Genomic DNA, 27345 nt, shown 5'->3' with positions numbered 1-27345 from the left:
GTTCAAAGTATCTTGTTGTAAAATTGAAAAAAAATAAGCAAAAATGAATTGGTGCTATAAACATGAATTGATTGTATAAACTATATAAATATATTTATACAAATATACAAATAACATATAACATACAAATAGGAATATGCAAATATTCAAATGAAAAATGAAATAAACAATAAGATAGATAATAAATAGAAAACAATTATTATTAATACATTATTATTTCAAGTAAGGCCAACAGAACACAGAAAAAGTGCTCTCCTTAAAAAAAGAAGAAAATGCAAAATATTGAACAAGATTATACCTAACCCCATCAAATACCCAGCATCAATATGAAAATTCATTGCCACTCATGTAGCAGTTTTCCAAAATGAATAAAATATGAGAAAGAGAATATCCCCATATATATGAATTAATAAAAACCAAAAAGGGTATATGGTTTATTTCAAAATTTGGAATGTGTTGTTTCAAATTCTCTTTGCAAAAATGCTTATTTGAGAGGAGTGACAAACTGGATTGGAAACTGGGTGCATAACTCAGTCAAGCGCTCTCTGTAAAGTATGTACAAATACTGGTGTCCATTATAAAGGAAATGTCAGCATCTCTTATGTAAGTTATTCAGAGTGTTCAATATGAGAAGTCCCAAGGAGGTTATATAAAAGCCAGTCTTTCAAAAGAATAAGCAAACTGGCGGGGCGGAGCTGGCATCATGACGATACGGCATGCGATCTTGGAGGTCTGAGATCGCTGCCCATAACTTTGCTCCTGGACGGTCCTATCAGATCTAAACCATCCCGAAGAGATGGTGAAAGTGAAGAGTGCATCCTGCCGATCCCAGGGATACCCGCAAAGTCCCTGGTAGATCCAGGAGAAGCTCTTCTTGCCAGCGGCAAAGAGGCAGCCATTAAAGCTGCTAAAGCTGGGACAGCTCCGAAACGGAAGAGAGCAGAAAGAGAGAGTGTGCCGGTTTGGTGAGAACTTTTTTTTTTATTTTAAGATCTGAAAGGACACCCTAAGGAAAAGAAAGAATCTGTAAAAGTTTGACAGAAGTGATTAAGTGGCGATTTTAAACAGTAATGTCAAAGTAATATTTTGTTTTGTTTTGTTTTTCTCATTGCTGAATTTTCTATATATGATCTTGTATTTTGAAACTGGACTGGTTTTTTCATTTATATCTATTTTTTTCTTCTCCTTTTTGATTTTGTAATATTTTAGGCTCCCTTTAGTTATTTCATTTAAAAAATATATCTTCTCTTTTTTTATTAATTCTTATTATATCCTGCTCAGAAAAGGAGGGGGAAAGTAAGAGCAAAGAAACTTTGTAACACTGCCAACTAGAGGCTTGAAAATATTCTATTTCCCTGTGACCAGACAAAGCTGAGAAAGAAAGAACTGAGACTTTTTTCAAGGACATTGGTATTTGATAAGATAGAGGGAAGAGCATGGGATAGTATTATTGCAGGTGCTCTTCTGGGTTTCTATCAACAGCTGGAGTCTGGTGTTGAAATGTAGGGGGGGAAAGGTGATAATTTTTTGGAGAAGAGAGTTATAATAAGAGCCTTGGATAATCAAACAAAGTGCAGTGTGCCCTTTTTACTTTTCCTAAGTTATACTATCCCTCCTCACCAGCTTTATTGCATTTTTTTAATCGTTTTTTTGTAATAACTATATCGGTTTTTGGCTTTGTTGGAGCTTGTCTTTGTTTTTCTATTTTTCTTTTGGAGTCCAATCTCTACGTTTGCTTTTTATTTTAAAGGGAAAGCCTTCAAAGCCTTTCCTTTCCTTTCCTTGTATTTTTGTTTCTTCATCTACCTTTCTGGTTTATTTTTATGCACTTTTTTCTATTTGAGATCTTTCAATTGGAGAATATAAAAGGAATGAAAATCAAAAAGGAAGAATTTAAGCTGCAAGCGGATGATCTGGTTTTCATCTTAGAAGATCCTTTAGAAACAGCATCAAAATTGATAGAAAAGATAGAGACATATGGAAAGGTGGCTGATTTGAAAATAAATAAAGATAAGACAAAGATTTTGACAAAGAATATGCTATTAAGACAAAAGGAAGAACTGGCAGATCTATTGAAAATTCAGCTCACGAATAAGATCAAGTACTTGGGGATATATTTGACAGCAAGATGTAGTACATTAAAAGAGAATATTTATATTAAACTTAAAGAGCAGATAGCGCTAGATTTGGCGAAATGGGAAAACTTACAACTGTCACTAATAGGGAGAATTTCAACAATCAAGATGAATATATTACCCAGAATTTTATATTTGTTTCAAACAATTCCAATTAGGCTTGGAAAAGACTACTTTGCAGATTTAATCATTGTGTTGAAATATATATGGCAAGGTAAGAAAGCGAGAATAAAGTTAAAACTTTTGCAAGATGCTAGAATTAGAGGAGGATTTGGTTTGCCTAATTGGGAGTTGTACTACCAAGCTACAAATCTGATGTGGGTTAAGGAATGGATAACACTAAGAAATACTAGATTGTTGACATTAGAGGGACATGATTTGTTGTTGGGGTGGCATGCTTTTTTATGGTACAAAGGAACTAAAACACAGGGCTATTTTAGAAGACATTATATACAGGAGTCTCTGTGGTTAAACTGGGAGAAGATTAAAAGACAATGCTATTTGAAAATTCCAGTCTGGTTATCGACTATTGAAGCATTTTCTTATCCTATAATATACAAAAAGGAACAAACAGTTAGATATGGTTAAATATTAAATGAAAAGGGTGAACTTAAATCTATGCAAAAACTAGAGGAACAAGGTATAAAGATGAATTGGTTCTCATATGTGCAAATACATTCAAGGTATGATAAAGATTCTAAAACAGAAGGTTTCTATGATAAACTGACTGACTTAGATAAGATTTGGACAGGTACTGATGAAAAGGTGATTAAAAAATTGTATAGATATTTATTAGAAATTAAACTAGAAGAACAAGTTAAAGAAACTATGATTGCTTCGGGGAAGAATTTTGGATATGGGATTGATTTAGAGAAATGGCAAAAATTGTGGTCTCCAAATTATAAAACGACAATGTCAACAGCATATAAAGAAAATTTGTATAAGATGCTTTACAGGTGGCATTTTCCCCCAACAAGAATAGCAAGAATGTTCAAGAATAAATCCGAAGAATGTTAGAAATGTCATCAGACACCTGGCTCATATTACCATATGTGGTGATTTGTGCGGATGCTAAAATATACTGGACTAAAATCCACATGTGGTTGGAAAAAATGACAAAAAAACATATAGACTTGAAACCAGAGATGTTTTTATTGGGAATTTTACCTGAAATATATAGTAAAGAATTGAAATACCTGATTGTAAATGTATTAACAGCGGCTAGGATTGTATTTGCTAAAAACTGGAAAAATGAGAAAATACCATCACAGGAGGAAATCATTAAGAAAATATTGGAATGTGCTGAAATGAGTAGATTGACATTTGAAATTAGAGAACAAGAGGATAAACACTTTTATAAAATTTGGGATCTTTTCTATCAATGGTTAGACAATAAAGTACAGTAATGAAATAGGTAGACTTTTAGAAAACAATAAATATATAAAGATATACTTCTTTCTTATTATATCTACAAAATGATTTTAGGATAGATTTGGGATGATAATATGAACTGTTATAAAATAAACTAAGTAAATTATGGTTATCTTGTAAAACATGAATGAATAAAAGCATAGTCAAATGATTGATTAATAATGATACTAAGGTATTTAATTTTTGATTGACAATATGAGATTATATGTAATGTAATTGTAATTGAAGACTATGAAATGGAAGCACAAAACAATTTGTAAACCAACCAGCACAATGTATGTACACCTATGGAAGATAGCTTGATGTTTTTATGTTTTGTTTGTTTATGTTTGTTTTTAAAAACCAATAAAATTTAATAAAAAAGAATAAGCAAACAGAGTCAAATTTGCCCTGAAAATTATAGCTAGATGGAAGGCATCAGGCAAAAGGAAAGTCATAGGTGGCCAAGATTTAATGTAGGTTGAAGAGGATAAATATTTCCAATAGGGAGAGACAAGACTATGTGCTCGATCACTTCACAATTGGACCTCATTTCTTCCTTGAAGTCCAGCTTTGCAATCTTGCCCTTGGCGATGCTCAACTTATGAAATCTCTCCCTCCCCCAAACTTTCATGGTACATAGTCAAGAAAATATAAGAGGTTCTGAACCACTACTATTGTATACCATAAAACAATGATCTGATTCAAACTAGATCATAGTCTGTGTTGGGGTCTGGATTTCTGAAGAATCCACTCTGTTTCTGCTTTCTCAGCAATACAACTCGTTTGAATTGGATAATGCGATTGTCAATGGCTTGTATTAAGATGTACTTTTAGTTAATATGTCCTTTTCTTTTATAGGTTGTCATTTTGTATTTTGAGCCAAGTGTTTTTCGGTGTATCCTCCTAAGGTGGGTTCGTCTTCTGGGATTTGCTACAGTTTATGGAACAGTCACACTCAAGCTGCACAGGTACAGGATATTTTCTGTTTCTAATTTTGTATAAATTTTGGGTGCATCGACAAATGTTTGTGCAAAAGTATAGGAGTGCGTTATGGCCTTTTTCTCAAAATATAATCTCATTTTCAAGCAATGAACTAGTATCTTTTTTGGTAGACTTTTTTTTTTTTGCAATCTGTGATTAAGTAAATGCAGCAAAAAGCTTGGTCTGCTCTTTTTTTATGTTTGTGCAAACTTACAAAGTTGCCTTATGCATATCATATTTTTAAAAACACCTCTTACATGTAAAAATAATTCTTGGTAAAAATTGATCTAAAATAATAAGGAGGCAATTATTTTCCCTAATCACAGACTACACTAGATCCAGGAGAAAAGAAACAGGACCGAAATAAAACTAAATTTGATTTAATTTTTCTGAAATATAAACACAATTCATTATATTCTATTATTATGATTAATTCTCTTTCTTGCTACACAGTTTTTCCTTTGGTGGCTAATATTCCGTAAAGACTATTGCCCTAGTCTCAGACTGTACGGTTCTGCATGATAATAACAAGGTTGTTTAGGAAGCAAGAGACTTGAATATTAGCATTTCTAGAAAAGAAATGCTGTCACATTGTCACTTTGTTAAATGCAACAAAAAAAGGACAAAGGAACTTGTAGCAGCTTATGAACTAATGAATATTTTGCTAAAATTAATGATGAAGTATTTGAAATCACAAAATATGCTTGAATGAAGGAGGGGTCAGCTATAATATATTTTAAGAATTTAGTTGCATCAAGATTATTCTGTACTGCAGTTCTGCAAAATTTCCCCATCAAAGGCAGACTTTGATTCAAAGTTTTCTGGGGTATTGAGTTCCATTGCATTGGTGAGGTTTACTAATGAGCATGACTCAGATCTATTTTCATATGCAAGCACCCTGATAAATATTGACTTTTTGTACTCCTTATGGAAAACTTTGATAAGGGACAAATAAGCAAAGCACTAATAGGGAGATAATAATCTATTGATAGTTTTTAGAAGAAAACAATGAAGTTGCCTAAAACTAATGCACCTCAAAAGAATATGTAATCAACTGAAGAAGTTGTCTCAGCTGTTTTAATAGAGAAGGTTAGAGGGACATTTGAATTGATTTTGCTATGTGAAAACATCCAGATTTCATTGTGGAAAACTGCACAGGATCTCACTGTTAAGTTCTGGAACTGGTGCTTCTACAAAGACATGTGGGAAAACAGGTTAGCCAAGAAGAACAGTGGTACTGATATTATAGTTTAGCCTAGAAAAACGGATGCCATACATCTTCTCATCAAGGTAGGGAATCAGTGGCTTGCAGAAAACACGATCCTCTGAACTGCTTTCCTTGTTGCTCTTTAGATTCCCCAGAAATAACATTCTGGCATGTTAGTGGCAAAGTCAGGAACTGACAGAAAATGAAAAAAAGTGTGATGCTTGCTGTATTTATTTACTGATTTCATTTTATTTTTATCAGGCCTTTTTCTCAGTTGGACTGACCTCATCCTCTTCACCACCCATCTACTTTGGATATCAAAGTATGCTGACACTCCCCCCACCCCTTCCCTGGACAATTGCCAATTCCAATTATATATAGAAAAGAAACCAATAGATTTAGATTGTACCAATAGATTTAGATTGCATTGTGGAAAGAGTTCTAAAATGACCCGGTGGAAGGAAAATAATAAGTATCCAAAGAAACACGTATACTAGATCCAGTCTGCCCTCACCAAAGATGGATCTACTTCGTCATTATTGTATCTTCCTTTTCTAGAGTGAAAAATTTCTGTACTCCTCTTTAACCCAACATGGGCAGTCTTTTCCTTCCAAATAAAAGATAAAAGGTTGAATCAAAATCAAGGTAAACTCTTGATGACTTTCAACCACACAGGTTTCTTGATAATGTTAGTAAGAAGGGGTATGCCATTTCCTTCCTCTTGGATTCTTAAAAAAATTGTTTGGTTTCTCAGTCTAGCCAATAATCCCTCATCTAAGTACTAACCAGGTGTGTTTCTGCTTATTTTCCCAGATCAGGCACAATTGGTTATATACTACAATCAAAGTTCTTTGAGCCATGAGGACAAACAAGGTTGAAGGAGTTAGTAATATTAATAATATTATGTGTCTTTGTTCTGCAGAGCTTTGAAGGTATTCTTTTCTCGAACAGCTCAGCGCATTCCATATATGACAGGTGGGCGAGTGATGAAGATGCTGGCTGTGATGTTTTTAGTTGTGGTATGGTTTCTGACAGGCTGGACTTCAGCAGTCTGTGAAAACTTGCAACGAAATATCTCACTCATTGGCCGAGGACAAACATCTGATCATCTGATCTTCAATATGTGCTTGATAGACCGGTGGGATTACATGATGGCTATTGGTAAGAAAGATGCCATAGTTGATGTTGATAACAATGAGAGTAACCATCTGCTTAGTTGTTTTAAAAACACTCTTTTAAACCAAATGCATATGGAAAAATTTCATAAACTTAATTACAGATTTACTGAGAAGTAACTATTTCCTAAAAGCTGTTCCCAAATTATTTGTCATATTTAAAAACTGCCCGTGTCCCTCACAGGTTATACAGGTTTATTGTCTTAAGTTTGCATATTATTTTGTAATTGAACAAATAATAATTTTTCAGAAATAAGTGATAGAAAAGCTGTGGTAATTAAGTTTAATTCATAGAATCTTGTATGAAAGTATTAAGACTGACCACTCTTTGAAAATGTTAAAATAAATGCTTTGGATCTCACACAAACACACTATCTCTGTTATTGATTTAAGCAGTCCAATTTTTTTCAGACTTTGCATCTGATCTCAAAAAAATTATACTTCCACTTTGAAAAGTCCACTCATCAAAGTAGATATAATTTTAAAGCAATTGTATTTTTTTTTCAAATCATGAAAAAATTGACCTTATTTTTTTTAAAGTAGACTCATTGAAATCAGTAGAACAAGTAAGTCAAAACTAGTTTCTGTTTCCTGATTTCAGATGATCTAATCTAAGCATAATTAAGTTTGGGATGCAATTCATTATGACTACTAATTCAGAATTGGTTCTATGTTTCACTGAAGGTTAGAAGAATTTTATGCCTCACTATAATATATGGACTTCTTTTCTTTCTTTTTCTGAAGCTTCCTATTCAGTATTTTAGAGAAAACTAACTAAAGCATGGATAATTGAAGAGTAGTCTGCATTGAGTGACAGTAGCTAACTAGTTTTTGCTTTCCCAAAATTTCAGCCACCATGTATCTAATAAACAAACTTTCTGTTAGAACACATAGTGCTCCCGCTTGGAAAAGTTAAATAATTGCAGGAAAATGGGAAATTGCTAGTAAAATCATTTCGTCCTTTCTTCAAGTGTGACATATATGCATTATCTATGTATATTTCTGACTGGCCTATTAAAAGTAAAAGTAAATGCAATGATTTACAGAAAAATAATATTGTAACACATTTTCCATAAATATGAAATTGAATGCATACAGTACTCATTTTCCAGACCCCTTATTTCAGTTGCACAAGTCAAAGAAAAAATGTAAACAGTATAAAATTCAACAAATTTGATTGCCATTTAGATGTGAAGTTTCCAGTTGGGATACATGCTTGGCTTAATTAGTTCTGCTAATTAAGGTTGAGGGGGAAAAAAAGAAACAAGTCTTTCTGTTCAATAGTAGCTGTCCTCCAGTATATTTTGCAAATACTACATATGTTGCCTAATTACTGACTATATTTTTGATATTTTCAAGAGATTTAGTAGAAGAACTGAATGTATTAATCAATTAGTATGTGCACACACCTAATTACTGGAGAGTCAACCGATAATGTATTCTGTAGTTCAACATCCAACTGATTTCTGGGAACATCACAAAAATGTCTGGGTCTTGTTGGTGTTTGGCTTATCTTTTCCACCTCTAGATAATTCCACTGGCAAATGAGCAAAGGCAGGATCAATTTAACGTAATTGGTAGTCCAATGTAGCCCCGGGTTTATACCTCTCAGGAGTACATACATACCTAGATTGCTGATGGGTGTCCTATAAAATGAAATACTATAAACAATGGTAAAAATGAAGCATTCAATATAAAATACCTGTAATACTTGTATTAAAAATTACTTGTGTATGCAGGAGCAACAGTTTGGATACAAAATGTAAATTCTTTTTTTAATGTCAAAATTAGATTTATAGCCCATCTTTTTGTTTAGAAGCTCTGGAGGACACGCATAGCACTTTTCCCTCTCATTTTCACCCACAACACATTCTATGAAGTCAGACCCTTCTTTAGAGAGAAACACACACTCTCATTGGCAGAGAAAACAGAATTCCTTTCATTTCGAAAGGCTCTTTTCAAGAGGGGTGGGGGAACTCTGCTTATATGGCTTCTGCTATAGTTTCCTGGAAACAGGGAATATTGAGAATAGTAGTATCCTAATCCTAGTAGAGCCTAAAGTAAATCAGTGGTTCAAAAACAGGTTTGCTAAGGGTAAGAAACATACCTGGAAGACAATTTAAGACAGATTGAATATGGTTGGACAATAATTGTGTAGGACAAATGGTGACAGTCTTGCCTTGTTACATTCCAGCATATTTTAACAGTCTGGGTCTACTATCCTGGAAATAAACAAAGTTCTATTTCTCCAGAAATAAAGCAGGAACAAGAGGGCTTGAAACTATAAAATAAAGTGGTGTGAGGTCAAAAATTTCTCTCATATAGTGATTATTTTCCTTTTTTTAAAAAAAAAAATCAAGCTGACTTCACATTTTTCACTTTTAAGAGTCTATGAATTGTTCTACACATTTTAATTAGCCCAAAGTGTTTGAGAAATGTATCTTGTAAATGGAAGAAAAGAAGAAAAGAGAAATTTAGTACAAATATTTAGAAAGAGCAAGCTCACTTGCTGTTGATTGATTCAGTGCCCAAACTTTTCTTCTCTTTTGTGGCTTGCATTTTATAGAACATTATCCCTTGGGAATTGCATAGACAGTTGAGGCAAAGCATGAGTAGGTGTGATTGGGTTATGTTTATGTTTATGGAAACCTGCATTTTCTATCTGAAATACCCTTACCTCTTTCTGAAACCCTCTTCTTCTTGATTAAGCAGTTATAATGCAGTATGCTATCTTTTTTTAATCAGAGAACTAAATTGACAGGATTTGTAGAAGGCTAACATAAGCCCAAAGCCCAAACTCATCTATAAATTAAGCCAAGTCATTTGGATATAAGTTGCTCATTTTTGGTTGATTGAGTTTATTGCCATGTGGAGATGCGAATGATGCAAATTACATCACACTTATGTTTATATCATGCAGTACACTTTTCAATTTAATGTATTTTTATTTCATCTTGTAAGGATTATAATAGACATACAAACAAGGCAATTTTAAATAATCTAAATATACCACATTTTCCTAATCCATAAAACAAATCTTTGAACACTCTTTTCATCTCTATATTAATATAGTATATCTTCAGCATAAGTACTCCAACTAAGTTATTGAGTTCTTTTATTATGTTTCTCAAATTATATTGGAGTGCCCAGTTACAAATTCTAAACTGATAGGGTAATATTGCTTTTATTATGTATATGTGCATTGGTTGTATGTCTATGTATCAGAAACAGCTGTAATTAACCTTTCTGCCATATAGCAAACCGGAGTGGAGCCAAAACAGTAGGAGCAAAAAAAAATCTTAAAAAGACGTATTAATGTTAACGTTACTACAGAATCTTGTTTACTGTTATTTAGGAAGCCAAAATTCTTCTGGTACAAATTTAATGTTACTTTAACCTAATGTATGTGGGCACTAAAATTCCTAGCCAGAATTATACCATTACAGATAACAAACTGATTCCAAACTATTCTTAGGCAAGTGCAGACCGAATCTTCAAATCTTTAACTTCCAATCACTTAGAATGGTTAATTTTGACCTCTATAGAAAATATATTTTCAACATTAATTCCTGCAGTTGTTGAGATTCAGGAATCAATGAGTATCCTATATTCACATGTCATATCACAATAATTTTATTATGCAACATATTGCAGTTTAAAAAGTTGATTTTTAAGTCAGTACCTATGATGCAATTTTTGTGGTTTGCATTGTGCTTTTATGACTGAGTTTAATTCATGTTGCTTCTATGTCTGTGGCCTCTTAATTTTCATTTAATTTTTCAGATTTTGATAAACATTTGTTCATGCTTAAAAGCTTTGCATCTAACTGTTTCTTAGAATATCTAGACTGCAGGAAATTATGAAGCCTAGATATCCCCCTTATTTTTGAGGCAATGGTGGGGTGGTCTTTTCCCACTGAAGAGGCAGAAGAATACATTCTATCTATTCAAATTTAGGAAAAAAATTAAATGACTAAAGGAGGCCTCACTCCTGCCTATACTCCTGCATATATTCAATTCAATCCTCACTTCTGCTTCATTCCTGCATATAGTCAATTCCGTTCATTTCTTCAAGTATTGGTGGAGAAGGTTGTATGTTGCAGATCAGTATGTTGTTCACTTATGTCTTATTATGGTTTATTCCAGGCAGTTCAGTGGTGGACTTATGATGGGGAAATCACTGGTTTAAATAAACTCAAAACCAAATTAAAGCAATAGTCTAGACAAACTGAACATTTTGGACACATATCCAAGATCTGAGGAACTATGAAACTTTTCCCAAGAATCCCATCTACTTTTCTTGAATAATACTATTTGATTTTCAAGCTCCTTTAAAAATGTACTCATATTGACTGCAGTTTCAAAGCAGATGTAATTTACACGAGGTCAGTGATGCATTCTCTGCTGAATGAAACTCATGACAGTTGTGCTGGCTTTGACAAAAGTTATCTAAGAGACATTATAATCAAAATACCCACCCATCCTAATTAACTTCAGGCTTTCTTATTGTACTGGACTAGCTGCTCAGACAGTCCTATAATTCTCAGCTTTGGGGTTTCAGCCACATTATTTTTTAGAAAATTGCTAAATAAGTGGTTGTATTAGAAAGATTGTAGCATTAGCAGTTCTCTGTACTGATCTTAGAACATACCGTACTGCCTTTATAATTGGATCAGAATAACAAGTCATATTAAAGTACCTCCTTGCTCTTATTATGTAATCAGAATTATGGTTCATGGTCCAACTGTAACATAAAAAATGCTTAAATTTTGTTAACATCTGCAGACTTTTCTATGCAACTTGTGATGTTAGCTTGGAATTAATTATATGAAGCTAATTCCTTACCCTACAATATAATTTCACAGGATACATCTAAGTTGTGTAATTGTTGCTTTGGGTAATAAATTTTTTTCCCAAGTACAATGATATGTTCATTACTGCTAATTATACTAGTGTAATTTTAGGCTTAGTGCAAAGATATACACACTTAAACTAGCTTGTGCTGGAAATGAGTTTTGATTTTTGTAGGATCCAGATAAATCTAATTATTTTTCAGGCGCCCAAGCATCTCCATTTCCTAGGCATATATTTAATAGATTCCTGTTTGATCCAAATACTAGCCTACAGTTCAAGGGTTCTCAACAGTTTTTGGACTGGTAAAAGCATGTTATCACCACTTGAACAAAATTTGTGCCATGGTGGTGCTAATAGCCAACTGCTAAACTTAACAACTATTATCCTTATTATTTTGTACAAGTCAAAGACTGTACATAATGTTCCCTCTACCTATATTTTTCCCACTAGCTCAAAGTAATTCAGCTGAGTACCTAAGGGAGATCTAGAACTCACAGTCTACTGGTTTCTAGTTCAGTACCTTACTGCTACATCAAACTTTTTTTTTCCACACACCCACCCATCCTGGCCCAGCCCGGCCCGGCCACTTTTTCCAATGCAGTAACCCAGCCCTTTATTTTTTAAGAATGTTTACAGGGCTTATGTGGGGCTCAATAGAATTGTTTAAAATAAGTCCTTTTGTTGACCTTGGTGAACAGTGGAGAATTATTAGCTTTTAAAAATAGGATAGGTAGTGCCCTGCTGGATTGGATCTCTGGTTTATCTAGTTCAGTAACCTGTTCTCACATGGCCAACCAACTACGCAAGAAAGTCCATTAGTATCCCAACAGATGGCCTTCAGAGGCAGATACATTGCCAGCAGCGCTAACAGCCTCTAATCATCAAACTTTGGGAGCAAGCCTCTGGGAATAGTATCCTCCCAGAGATCAGATGCCCCCAACATTTTGGGTTTCCACCAAATCAATCAACAGTGGGATGGATCCGTGCTGCTAGGGAATTTCTCCTTTGTTCAGTGATTTTTTCCAGGGCTATGGTTTCTTATCTTTCTTTCTTTTATCCATTCATTTTAGTACATCTTATTTTCTCTTTATTCTTATTCAATATGGTTATTGTTTTATTTTTTATTTTATTGTTTTATGCATTTTAAGCCACTCAGAGACAGTGGTTGATTGGCATCATACAAACCCAGTAAATAAACAAATAAGATGAATACAACTTTTGCTAGTACAGTGTTGATTCCTTGGCATAATTACTACACAGATTAAACTATCTTTTCTTCAGTAAAGCAACACAGTTGAACTAATGATCAAGGAGGCTAACACAGGAGGCTACAGAATACAAAAGTATTATACAGAAAACTAGGAGTATGCAAATATTTCAGGTCTGAACACTTAGAACTGGAAGCATCCCATCAACACCTCTCTTGTGTGTGAAATACATGATGTTCAGCCTCAAAATAAGTTTATTTCAAGTTTAAAACATTCTGCTTTGAGTTCCAAAGCATTAGAACATCTGTTTTTTGCACTTAAGATAGGAAGTCCATAGGCTTCAGTATAGTCTAGTTACTTGGCATGACATGCTTCTCTACTTCCCATGTCATATGCCTTGCTGATTTCATGTGTAGGATTGGCACACTCCAAGTTCCTTCAGTTAAACAATCCCATCTGTTGCCTGGGCTTTTTCTGTAGCAGAGGTAATCATGGTGGAGATGAACGTAGCTGAGCTTTGCTACTCTTCTTAAGCTCCAGACTGATTTCTTGCCTCTTCTCCTGTTTTGGCCTTGAGGTGTTGAGAAGAAATAATTTAGAAAAGGATGTTTCATAAAACCAAGAGCATGAACCTAGCCCCATACTCAGTTCTTTAAAGCAGCCCCCTCATTTCCTTGAATTGCACAGATCTCTTCTGCCATGTAATTCTGGGAAAAATTGCAACCACTTTAAAGAGTGGCATAGAAGTGGTATGTTCACGCATCTGTTTGTTCTGAAGAGGACTTTTGGAATCAAATACAAAAATTTCTACAGCCATAATTTCAAATATTGAATCATATTTTCTGCGCGGTCCCCCATGTGGGGTGATTGAGACTACTCCTTGATAGTCCACTTCTTAAAATGTCCTATTTGATATCTTGATTCTGCAAATGCCAATTTGAATCTGGCCTAAAGACAGGTTGCAAGGATAGAGAAGAACTAAATGGATTAATATGAAAATAATTTTCTTTAACCCAAGTTAGCTTCAATGTTAAACACACAGACACACACAGACACATAGACAGACAGGCAGGCAGGCAGGCAGGCAGGCAGGCAGACAATTATTGACAAGAAGCGAAGTAATAGTAGCTTCAGTAGGGAAGAAAACATTGCATATTTTCCCTCACAAGCATGTTTGCCATAAGTTGCATGCATCGCTGATCTCAAAAGGTGGTGTTGGCATAAGGAGGCTTAGTCATCTTCCACTGGATATGTGAGCAAAGATAGGGAAAAAAGGAGACACAGAAGAGGAAGTAAATTTTTTAGCATTATAATCATTGTCATCCAAATTGTTTTGGGGAATTTTCTCTTTCAACGCAGCACAAAATTCCCGTGTTTTGGAAATCTGATTTTTGTTCTGCATACCAGCAAAACTGAATTGCTTTAAATTTTAGTTGCATTTTTTTAAAAAATTCCAAGATTGTATTATTGACAAGACATAATGACAAATTATTATATTTTTCTTGGTAGCATAGTTGTGCAGGAATTTAGGCAGTTGCACTTTTGCCACAAAGGATCTTCAGGGTGTGTTAAATCTCTAAATCATGTTGTATTTCTTCACTTTCTTTACCTCTAAAAATTGTGTGTACCTTCATGTCAAGCAACATGGATAATTCTGCTGCTGGATCAATTTCCTAGCTAGTTAAACTAGTTCCAACATCATTTGTAATAGTAATCTTTTAGCATACATCTCATTGCTACTAGATGGCTTATCCTGGACATCTGTGTATGACTTTTGCCTAAAGAAACCAGAACTTCTCTGTTTTGTATCATCTATGAAAATGCATACCCTTAATTATTGCTACCATAGCAATATATACCTTGTTTTATCCTTCATTTACAAATGCTGACTTACTTTTAAAAAGTCTACTTAATTGTTTATAGGAGGAAAAGCCTCTTCTGATGTGTTGATCTAATACCATATAGAGTTCCGCCGTTTTTTTCAAACAAGGGCTTGGCTTTTGAATAGTGGGATATCAAAATTCATCAGAAAGTTAATAGAGGAAGTGAAGTGGATGGAGGGCTGTTGGCAGTGGTGGGATTCAATTTTTTTTTTTACTACCAGTTCTGTGGTGTGGCTTGGTGAGTATGCTATGGCTTGGTGGGCATGACAGGGAAAAGATACTGTAAAATCCCCATTCCGTCCCCACTCCTGAGGGTAGGTTACTGCAAAATCCCATTCCATCCCTACCCCACTAACCTGATTCCCAGCTTTGTTCTCCTGTGCAGGAAACCAAAAGAAGACCTGACCGATCAGATGGAACCCAGGAGACAGAGAATAGACAGGAGTGGGGCCAGTCAGAGGTGGTATTTGCCGATTCTCTGAACTACTCAAAATTTCCGCTACCTGTTCTCCAGAACCAGTCAGAACTTGCTGAATACCACCTCTGGCTATGGCTTGCTGTTGTTTTTTTAGTTTTTTAAAAAAGCTTTTTCTCCTGTGGCACTCAGTTTAATTTGGTTTTGCTTTTAATAATTCTACCCCTCTTTATAGGACATTAAAAAAGGTCATAATCTAAGTCTCTATGGAGCTGCCTTTCTTGCATATGGCTTCCTCCCTCCTAGGTGGTTATTGAAATATAATAATGTTTTCTGTTACTGAAGAGTCTTAGAGAGAAGGATTAGTTTTATTTTAATATGTTCTTCCTTTGACTAGGTTTTGGCTGTAACTTTTATTTGCCTTATCAGACTAATTGGTTTTCTGATGCTTTACTTTTTGGAAGCTACTTTGGGTGCTTTTAAAGCAAAGAAATTAAATCTTTCCTCTTTAAAATAAAGCAAAAATAAATAGAGCTGAGCAGTGCTTCAGTTTCAATCTTCAAAATATGCTTTTGGAGCATATGGGAACAGAAGTGTAGCACCAATCTGCAATATCTTAAAGCAATTCTTCTTTCTCTCCTGCATGCTTTGAAACACTTTTTGAAATTAAGATCCAATGCATCACAATGCTTAATAAACAAACCACTCTTGTATTTAGATACTTATTCATTGTGGGCATTCATGTGCAATGCTATATACATAGATATTATAAACGGTTGGCATTAATAAGACAAACCCCTTCTGGTTATGATGGAAATGAATTGCTTATCTTATTGTTCCATCAATTTTTTTGGTGTTAAACAGAATTTTAGAATCGTACAAATGTTTCTGTAGGCTACGAAACCCAAGATATCCCTGTTAAATTTCTTTATTACTCAAAGAAAAAAGTATATCTTATCTTCTTTTGTGGAACCAACATGTTTCTATTGAAATAAATATTGTGGTTGTGTTTAATAAGTAAAACTACATTTATCAGATGGTTGAAGATTAAATAAGAAGCAAAGCAGCATTATATGGACATAACCTTCTGATGCCAGAAAGTGTATTCATATGTGCTTATTTCCAAACAGAGAAAGAGGATGCGATCATCACTTTAAATTGCCCTTCCACAAATACTAATGGAAACATTCATTTCTTTTTCAGCTGAATTTTTATTTCTCTTATGGAGTGTTTATCTCTGCTATGCAGTGCGGACAGTACCCTCGGCGTTTCACGAGCCACGTTATATGGCTGTTGCAGTTCACATTGAGCTCATTATCTCTGCTATATTCCATATAATTAGGCAAGTGACCCACACTGTTTATTTTGAAGTTCTTAGCATGCAATCTAAAACAATTAACTGGGTTGAGATGCATGTCAGAAGGGCACAACAAAAGCCCTTCTCTCCAGACAAATTAAGAAAAGCTTTACAAATAGTCTCAAATGGATGCAAATTGAACAATGCCTGCCTATTACTTCTGCAAACAGCGTTTTTCATTTCTTCTCTTTTTACCAGCACACATCTTTAGATGGCAGGATCTGAAAATAATGTCACTTGATGTATACGTTCATGTGAGATAGATCATCCATGCAATATGTATTGGACACAAAAGCTAATTCAAAGCCAATGCAATTGACATATTATATTGACAATATAATTGTAATATTTTATGCCATTTACACTTTTTAAAGGCTATATTATACTAAATGTGTTGTAATATTCTAATCATAATATAAGATATATGTATAGATAGGTAGTCCCTGTTCATTTTTCAGCACACTCAGAGTTACAATAACACTGAAAAATGTGAATTGAAACAAGACCGCTATCACAGTGGTGCAGCAGACAGAGTGCAGTACTGCAGGCTACTTCTGCTGATAGCTGGCTGCCTGCAATTTGGCAGTTCAAATCTCAACAGGCTCAAAGTTGACACAGCCATCCATCTTTCTTAAAAGGAGGACCCAAATGGTTGGGGGTAATATACTCACACTCCAAACCAGAGGGCTGTAAAGCACTGTAAAGCATAGTCTAAGTGCTATTGCTGTTGGTGTCATCTGAAAATTTGATGAGTTCCCCTTCTATTCCCTCATCTAAGTCATTTATAAAAAATATTGAAGAGTACTGGGCTTAAGACAGAAACTTGTGTACCCCACTGCTTCTTTGCTTTCATGGAGATGTAGTACCATTAAGGACTACTCATTGAGTACCGTTTGTCAGCCAGTTATAAATCCATCTTGTGGTGACACTGTCTATCCTACATTTTACCAAGACATAAATTGTGGTCTTTGTTGAATGCCTTGCCTAACTCTAAGTACATGATGCCCACAGCTAATTCCTCTCTCCCATCAAATTCTACCAAATTAAATAAACCCAAACTTGAAGGTGTATTAAAATAATTAGCTTCATCCAATCAGTACGATATTAAATACAGAAAATTCCTATCATGCTGTAGTTTTTAATGCCTTTTTCCAAAAGCAGGAGCAACAATGGGCAAAATGCACACAATGCTTGTATGCCTGTTTCCACTCTGACACAACAAAATGGGGATGTGAGTATGTGTGCTGAGAAATTGACACAGAAACCGCCATGTTTAATAGAACAATGCAAGGCTGGTATCTTTATATTCAGATTTTTTTTCCTGTAAGCATCATTCAGAATATTTTTTTAAAATCCATATGATGAAAAATGTGGAGGAAAGTGTATTTAGTACTCATATGTAAATGTTGATTTTCAGGTTCAGTCTTGCTTCAAGACTCCAGTCTGATTGGATGCTGATGCTATTCTTTGCGCACGCACACTTAACTGTGACAGTCACCGTTGGGTTACTTCTGATTCCAAAGGTATTTTCCTTTACACTTTTATTTTGCCAGATCTGAAGATACATGCATGCTATAATACCTCTATATATACAGTACTTACTATGTATATAAAAACAGATGTCATACCAGTGGTGGTATGTTACCGGTTCGGTCCCATTCTGCCGTACTGGTAGAACCGAAGATCAGTGGAAACCAAACCGGTTGTCTCTGAGGAGCTGCTGTTGGTCCCACCCACGCACCCGAGCTCCCATACTGACCTTATTTCCTGCTTTTGAAGCACAGCTGCTTTGCGCAGCGTAGCAGATTGCTGCGCCTCAGCTGCTGAAGCAACAGGGAGAGTGCAGGATTGCAGGAGGTGAGTCAGAAAGCTTCTGCACCTGTGCGAAGTGCGCATTTGGAGCACGCGTACAAAGTGTGCCCAGCAAGCCATGCTCACCGAACCAGTGGTAAACTATTTTGAAACACATCTCTGTGTCCCACAATCCCCTTGATAATCCCGCAGTCCTGCTTGTTAATGGGAAGAGGCATCAGTCCCAGGTAGTAATCCCCACTCATGCATTAGGTGGCACTGGAATGGGAAGGTGCTATGGATAGATCCTCCAGAACACAGATGGGTGCATGGATGGCCTGAAGGTATAGGTTGGTGCTCTGGGCTTCAAAGTGTATGGAGACTTTGAGTGCCATTGGATAATGGGTGCATGAATGGGTGTGTGAGTGAGTGTGGTCAGATGCTTTGAAGCATGGGCTGCAGGTGCCACAGGGTAATAGGGGTTGCTATGGGCAGGCAGTCAAGCACAGGCTAGTGCACTCGAGACAGGTATTACGGATCATGCGCCATTGGGGGTGTTGTTTCTATGGGTGGCACTATGGAACATAGACAGGTTAAAAAGCAGCGGAAACAGGGGTGATTTCCAATTCTTTCTGGCTCTGCTTATGAGAAGCTCACAGGGAACATCAGAATTCCCAATAATGTAGATTCTGGCTGTTCACCTATTGCTCTTGCAACCATGGGGGACCCTGCAATGGCAATAGACTGACTGTAGTTCACCCTCATTCAGTGCTGTCATAACTCTGAACAGTCATTTAATGAGTTGTTGTAACTAGAGGACTGTCTGGAATCTAACGTGTCCCTGTCCAAACACCTTTGTAACCCTAGAAGCTCCAATCTTTAATTTGCCTGATAACGTGTACTTCGATTTCCCAACAGATTGATATCCAGAAACTAATCTTCATTTAGTTAGGAAACAGATGGATGTTAGTTTTTGAATGTTGAAATGTGCCTTACAGATTTTCCCAAATGAAAGTGAGGGCGGGTGCAAATGCCTTGATTTCTTTCTTATGCTTACATATCCTTATGTTTATTTAGCAAAACCTTAATGTATTTTTACAGTTTTCCCATTCAAGCAATAATCCACGAGATGATATGGCTACTGAAGTCTATGAAGATGAGCTCGACATGGGAAGATCTGGATCTTATCTGAATAGCAGCATCAATTCAGCATGGAGTGAACATAGTTTGGATCCAGAAGATATTAGGGTACTTTCCAATTTAGTAAATTACACTTAAAAAAAAAAAACTTTACAGAAGGTCTTCAATTTTATATCGATATAATTCTGGATATATTAGTTCTCATAAAATCTATCTATCTTTCAGATTAATTAAAAACAGCATTATGTATTATAATTTTGGACTGCATAGAATGCTTATGTTATGAGTGTGCAGTGGCCTAGCGTATTGGAGTTCTTGCCTCACAATCAGTAGGCTGTGAGTTCTATTCTAGGTAGAGGAAGATATTTCTCTCTCTGGGCACAATGAGATTACATCTTCTGAATAAAACTCTGCATTGGTGACAGGAAGGACATCCGGCCAGTAAACACTCAGCTCCATTCAGTTGCTCAGACTCCACAATGCAAGGGATTATGGGGTCATTAAAAGAAAATGATGATAGAATGCTTATGTTATAGCCTCCTCTATCTTCCATGCCTTCCATAGAAAGAAATGAAATAATAGACAGATAGTTGCAACTCTATGGAATAACCAACTTGATACGTCGTGGACTGAGATTTGATTGATTCCTTTATACATTGACAATCACAGCCTCCTCTCAAAGATTAGTCTTTCACTAATGAAAAAGAGGGAGCCAAGTTGAATTCTTAATTCGAAAGCCTTAAAAACACCTTATTAGCCTTGAGCTAACTATCTCTCTTAGGCATGGTTTCATGGGTCGCTGAAACTTTACAGTCACTGTGGGGAAGAAAGAATTGGTCATTCTTAAACTTTATTGGGATGAACATAAGGGATTGTGATTAGATGACGTCTGGGTCTGAGTTATCTCTGAGTTATCTCTGATTTGCATTGACATTCAACTCATTACTGGCACCATTAAGTTTTTTTAAAAAATTAGTATGTGTTTCAATTGTTAATCCTTCAAAAAGTTACTTGAGTCCAACTTTCAATTGTCCTCACTTCTGCCAACCTAAAAATCTTGAGAACTAGTGAAAAGCACTGTATTCTCTCCAGCTGATCAATAGAGAGTTGCAACCAATGCCACTCAGGTAATGCCCTATCTTGAGGTATCTCTTTCCTATCAAAATTCCCTTGATCTCTACTACATACAAAAGGGAAATAATTTATAAGGACCTTCTCCCAGTCTTTATGCTAGGTGCATTTTTTATTTGCTCCTCTCAAAACTTGAGGGATCACTATGATAGGAAACTCCTGTCTGCAATGTCTTACTACATCTAAAAGCTTCTTGCATCTATAAAGACATATTCCTGCAATGTGTCTAACAATAGGGACAAACAAATATTAGTTGCTTGTTGATATGTGGCAGGTATGAAGAGAACAGCAGATAAATTATAAATAATGTCTACAGACATTAATCAGGTACAGTCTATGGGACAGAGTGAGGCAAGAGTTCCCATCTTAGGCAAACAAATGGCTCATATGTTTGCAAATTCATAGTAATTCAAGGTGGAAATGGCACTGGTTTCAAATAAACTGACACTGAGGAAGAAATAAATCAATTTGGCTCTCCAACCCAGTTAAAGGTGTGAGATCAAAGTGGCTTAGAATTGATTTTTAATATGTGTAAATCTATATATGATCATGGTTTCTGTGCCTGTATTCAAAAACTTTAGGATCATGGTACCTATAAGTCATCCCAGTTCTAAAAGAAAAAGCACACTGTGTATAAATGAGGGATCAGGCTGCATATAATTCTTCTGATTATCCATTCAGGAAGAGAGAATCTGAATGAAAGGCTGAATTTAGTTTTTCACCTTCTGTTTCTTTCAGAACACATGAAATCCTGTATTTTGATAGGCACTGTAGAAATCCATATGAGTTTTAAACCAAGAAAATTGATACATAGGCTATGAATTAAGATTGATACCAATTGTGCAAACTGATATAGTGATAAATGTTGATAACAAAAATAATATTCTACATTATTTGTGAAACTATATGTCTGACAGATTGTAAAGTAATGATTACTTTAATCTAAGTTACTATTTTATTTTTAAGAATTCACTTGATGGTAGAGTCTAGGAGTCTTCTCCACACATATATTCACTCACATGGATTATAGCAATAGATTTATATACCACTATAGTGCTTTACAGTACTCTCTAAGCTGTTTACAAAGTCAGCATATTGCCCCCAACATGCCATCAAGAATCTGTGTCCTCATTTTACTGATCTCAGAAGGATGGAAGGCTGAGTCAATCATGAGACTGTCAGGATTAAACACTTGGATTAGGGGAGTGTAGAATTAGCCTGCAATACTGCCTTCTAACCATTGTGCCACCATGGCAAATTATATTAACTTGTTTACTTATTGATTTAGTACTATTTACATGCTGCCTGCTTAAATAATCCAAACAGCTTATGCCAATTGATAGATGAGGGTATTTTACAAATACTTCTCCATGGCTGGGGAAGCCAAGCTTCTAGATTTTCTTTGTGGAATATATACGATCCTTGCTCATTTTGTCTATTATTTTGCAGGATGAATTGAAGAAATTGTATGCCCAGTTGGAGATCTATAAAAGGAAAAAAATGATCACCAATAATCCACACCTCCAGAAAAAAAGATGCTCAAAAAAAGGTCTGGGTCGCTCAATCATGAGACGAATTACTGAAATTCCTGAGACTGTCACTAGGCAATACTCACGGGAGGAAAAAGATTTTCTGGAACATGGGAGTTCCAAAAACATTGCCATGGCAAGGAAAAATCCACCAGATTGTAGTGGGCATATCAAACCAAAAGAGGAATCTTTGAGAAACAGAGTTTTCTCCTTAAAAAAGTCCCACAGCACATATGACCATGTCCGAGGCCCAACCGAAGACTCAAAAAGCTTAACCACAGAAAGTGGGGAGGTTATTTCAACTGCAGAGACATCATTATTAGATTCGCTTTCTGAAAACAAAGCAACCCCCAAACCTGTAGAAAAAACTGAAGCTGTGTCTACTGAAAATGTCCCCTTGGTGTGCAAATCTATGAGTGCTCACAATTTAAGTGCAGATAAGAAACCTCTCCATCCAAGAACATCTGTGTTACAGAAGTCACTTAGTGTTATTGCCAGTGCCAAAGAGAAAACTCTGGGGTTAGCAGGAAAAGCGCAAAATGAAGAAAGTGTCAAGTCTCACAAGCCTCAACCAAAGAGCAAAGAGGTCAGCAAAAAGCACTCCAGCTCCGAAAAGACTGACCATAAAGATTCCTATCGAAGAAATTCAACCCAAGCTGAAGAGTCAAAGAAATCTCATAAATCTGGGATAATGAAACAACAAAAGTCCATTCTTGATGCAGGAGCTGGTAAATGCCCGACAAAGACACGTATTGACATAGAAGAAATTTGTCCTTGGGAAATCCATGACCAGGTTCCAGAGACTGGGCTTTCTGATTCTAAAATTCAAAAGCACGTCTCTATTGCTTCCTCTGACTCAGAGACCCTCCACCCTTCTCAAACAAAGGGACAACCTCAACCTAAGACTACTGAAGAGTATCAGATACCCCTTCAAAAGAGCACCGAGAAATGTGACATAAGTCCTTGGGAGATTCAAGAAGAACATAAGGTGGAAGAAGAAGAAAAACGGAGTCCCAAAGCTCTGCAAGAAGTTTCTGGGACAAAACATGAAAATATTAGTAGCAAACATTATACAGAGAGTATTTGTGCTGGAGATTCCAAGGACATGCCTCCCAAAGTGACCATTCAAACCACGGAGAAAGATTTTACCAATAAACTAGGAATTCAGACAAAACATGCATCTTCCTCTCCTCCAGGGAATGCATTTCCTTCTAATCCTGCTAGATCAGCAACTAATAATTCACAGAAACCTTTAATGTCTCGTGTGGAAATCTGCCCTTGGGAGTATGAGGGGCCAGAACTACCAAAGGCAGAAAGAAATACAGCTTTATCAAACACAACCAACTTAAGCTCAAATAAAACAGAGGCGCCTCAGAAATAAGAAGATAGACTGTGAAAAAGAGATGCCACATAAGAAGGGGAGGGGAGAGGAGGAGTGGGGGCAAAAATTAATACAAGCTGCAAATTCTAAAGAAGCCTCGTTTCAGCAGAGATGCACATAGGAACTAAGCAAAAATCGACTTGTCTTTTCTTTGTTGAGTGCCAACAGTGTTATCAGTGCAATTCAGGACATGAAGCCCCTTCGTGCCCCTAACAAGTTTACATTTCAGATGAGTGAAAAATATGCCTTTAGTAATTCTTTCTTTCTTTCTTTCTTTTGTAAATGTGTGGGGTTGGCAAGAAGAATATTTTAATGTTCGTTATACTAATCCTTAAGGTTAAGATTGGTTTAACATGGGCAGAAATTCATTCTCTACTAAAAATAAATAAATAAAGCCCTCACAAAAGGCCTAGAATCAGATAATCTTGAAACTAGCCTTCCCAAACCTGGAACTCTCCAGATGTGCTGGACTTCAATTCCATAATGCCCCTCCAAGGAAGGTAAGAGATGGTGCTGACTAGGAAATTAAGGGGTTTGAAATGTGCCCTTTGATGATTGAGGCAGCCTCTTTTGAATGCCTTATAGCCTTGTTTGGAAGAGGCTAGCTCCTACCTGGGTCAAAGAAACATTGTCAATCCAGTTAGCTTTATGCATGAAAATAGGGAGCAGTGCCCTGCTCTTTGAGACAGCAATGTATTCAACCTGAGTTCAAGACATCTGGAGAGCACCAGATAGAGATAAATATAACTTTTTAACATCTGGAGATAGTTGCGTACCCATTCCAGAAACTGTATTTTCCCCTCTCCTTAACCTCAATGGCACAGCTAACTTAATGCATTCCCTTAATTAGATTTTTATATAACAGCTCTGTTTTTCTTATGAACGTATGTATGTGGTTGTGTCTCATATTAAAGTATTCCAGTTTGTATAACATTTGCAAATAACTTTGATATGATTATATGACACAACACATTTATGCAATCTGCAGATATCTAAAGTTGCAGTCTTCAAAAAAATGTGTGGTAGATCTTTGTTTATTTCAGGCTCCTCACCTCCCACCTGTAAGGTCTTAGCAGCTTGTAAGAAAATACTTTTTGTCATAATTTATATTGGGGTTTGCTATTTTAATTGTTATTTTTAGTTATAACTTTATGCAGTAATTCAGGGTTTTTTATATGAGATGTGTTTCTTGTCTTGCACTTGTCCATAAATGATATATACTAGCAGAAGCTATCATTTCAGACTAATCACAGTCCTAATTAATTTATTAATGCTAGATGCTTAGAAATGAGGACACTATTCTAAAATAAATCTGGAGATAATGTTTCTGTTGTTTTTTTAGAAAATTGGAAAAAGTTATTTAACATTCCAAGAGTTCTACTTTAATAATTCATCCTAATGATCTTGCTTTGTGTCTTACACTATGTTGATTTGAAATCATAGAGGAAATGTTGGGAGATAGGAAGAAAAATATATTCTGATTTGTGTGAATAGTTTTTTTCCCTCTTCAGTGCTGTCAAAATTCATTTTAGAAAGAGAAACTAAACGGTTATGACTATGCTTATTGTACGGTTAAACTAAAGTGAGGAAGTAGGGGAAATACTAACCAACATGCACTATTACTACATCACTTGTCATGAACTTGTATAGATGTGTCTTATGCATATTTACTTTGAAATAAACCCTACTGAATTCAGTGTGGTTTACTTCCGAGTATATTAGCAGATGATGCAGTGTTTTCTTAATCTGCATCATTTAATAATTCTTTATTTTTAGTCACTTTATAGCACTTTTAATATTCAGGTATATTTAAAGTCAGTGATGGGATTCAACCAGTTGGCACCACCTCGGGAGAACCGGTTGTTAACTTTCTGAGCAGTTTGGTGAACTGGTTGTTGGAAGAAATCATTAGGGCAGAGAATCGGTTATTAAATTATTTGAATCCCACCACTGCTTAAAGTGAAGAGTCTACCTTATTGGCACACCCCACTTTAATCTAAGATTGCCAGGTCCCACCCTGGAGATTGTAATTGTTGCTTGTTTAAAGCCCCCAGCCTCTTCTTACTCTCCTGTTGTAAGGAGGAGCCCGGTTTTGCCTTATGGTATGTGGTGTAGTTTAAGGACAAAATTCTGCTGCTGAATTTCTTTCTTGACTAAAAGCGGTGCACTTAGGAGTGTCCCAAGCTGAGGAAGCATCATCAGGTTTGATTTGTTTAGAATGAGAACACTGGAAAGTTAAAGAATGTCTTTAAATGGGGATGGGAAAGGAATTCCTGCATGGTGGAAGATTTTCCAGAGTAATACAGGCAACTCTTCAAGACTGCATCACAGACTCCCACTAATTTGAGCCAAAAATGTAAAGATGCAGCTGGTGTTTTCAAAAACCTGTTTTGCAATATGGCATCATATTTATTTATCCCTTTCTGTTTAAGTGGGGAGACCCCATCTTTGTCAAACTCTGATGAATATCTTATTGAAATCCACCAAGGAATTCCTAGCCTGACAGTGAACAAAGTTTCATCTCCTGTTGACTAAATAACTCATGACTCTTCTAAGCAACTGGTTTGCTGATCCCTCACAAAAATAATTATCCAGGTAGAGCTGTAATTTTTTTTTTAGAAATGTTATCTTTTTGCTTCTTTTTCTTTGTAATGGAATGCATCCTTACTCTGCGTAATGCTCAGGTTCCCTGAGATAATAACTTTATGTGATGTGAGACAGGAATCAAGCATAATAGAATGGGGGGGGGAGCACAGATGAGGGGAGCTTTCAGCCTCTTACCTGCTTCAATAAAAGTCGGCTCTACCATTAGGGAGAATGGGACAGATGATCTGAGTGGCAGCTCCTTGGAGTGAGCCACATTATCTGCCCTGCTTTCTTTCAACTGATTTCTTGCCTTCAGGTGTGAAGATGCTGTCCCATCACCAGAGCTGAAGGTGGAGTCAGCTGCCAGTTTTTCAGTATTGCTACATGGAATGAGAAGAGTTCATATTATCCTTCAATTCAAGTATCAGTGACTGGTTTGCCTATGACTCAAGTCTTGATTGGATCTCTTAATGCAACAGTCATGATGATTTCCCCCATTCAGATCATATGAAATAATAATCAAATCTATGCAGTGAACAACACTAGCTTTAAGCTGCATCTCATTAATCCTCGCTTTGATAGGGAGAATGATCTGAAAGCATATGATGCAGTACCACTGCTGAAGCTAAGCAGGTCAACTCTTGGACGCTTCATGGATGGGATATGGCCAGAAACAATTGGCAATCCCCCAATTGGCTCTGGCATAAAAATGTGCATACTGTATTCAATATGTATTATTTCATTTATATTGATGAGAAAGTAAAGCTGGAAATGGTCATGTAAACAGATGTTACTAATTTCTAGCTAATTTAACATTTTTGAATTGAATAGAATGTTATCTCAAGAATAAATTATGCATCAGCCAGGCAAGGATAAGCCACAGCGCAAGATTGTGTGAAGAATAGTCCACGCTTATACAATTACTGATTACACATAACAGATTACTTATTTATATATTTATACAGAAATTCATATTCTGTTTTGGACAGCAAAAGGACTAAAAGCCATATCATATGATACTTTGGTTATAAATGCAACCCTAGATTTAGATAGATGCTTGATACTCCCAATGATTTTAGCTTTTGTTGTATAACTGGAATATTCCATATGTGTTCATGAAGAGGGATAATCACCTGTGCCACAACGCCCTGGGTATTATT

General features: G+C 35.8%; 1 protein-coding gene across 2 annotated transcripts in view; it reads left to right on the top strand.

Annotated features, from left to right (window-relative positions):
- The window catches only part of GPR158 (G protein-coupled receptor 158), a 144693-nt gene extending 120696 nt beyond the window's left edge, over positions 1 to 23997 (top strand). For both annotated transcript variants that reach the window (XM_087918176.1, XM_026710080.2), the window contains 6 exons: positions 4407 to 4516; positions 6659 to 6897; positions 16474 to 16612; positions 18045 to 18150; positions 19520 to 19666; positions 22139 to 23997. In XM_087918176.1, coding sequence (XP_087774302.1) covers positions 4407 to 4516; positions 6659 to 6897; positions 16474 to 16612; positions 18045 to 18150; positions 19520 to 19666; positions 22139 to 23599 — 2202 coding nt within the window. In that variant the 3' untranslated portion in view covers positions 23600 to 23997. The remainder of the gene's footprint in view (positions 1 to 4406; positions 4517 to 6658; positions 6898 to 16473; positions 16613 to 18044; positions 18151 to 19519; positions 19667 to 22138) is intronic.
- The last annotated feature ends 3348 nt before the right edge of the window (positions 23998 to 27345 follow it).

The sequence above is a fragment of the Pseudonaja textilis genome, chromosome Z, assembly GCF_049901715.1.
Source record: "Pseudonaja textilis isolate UNSWEBS1 chromosome Z, rPseTex1.2, whole genome shotgun sequence".
NCBI lineage: Eukaryota > Metazoa > Chordata > Lepidosauria > Squamata > Elapidae > Pseudonaja > Pseudonaja textilis.
The sequence above is the reverse complement of the archived record's forward strand: the minus strand, read 5'-3'. Positions and strand labels throughout refer to the sequence as shown.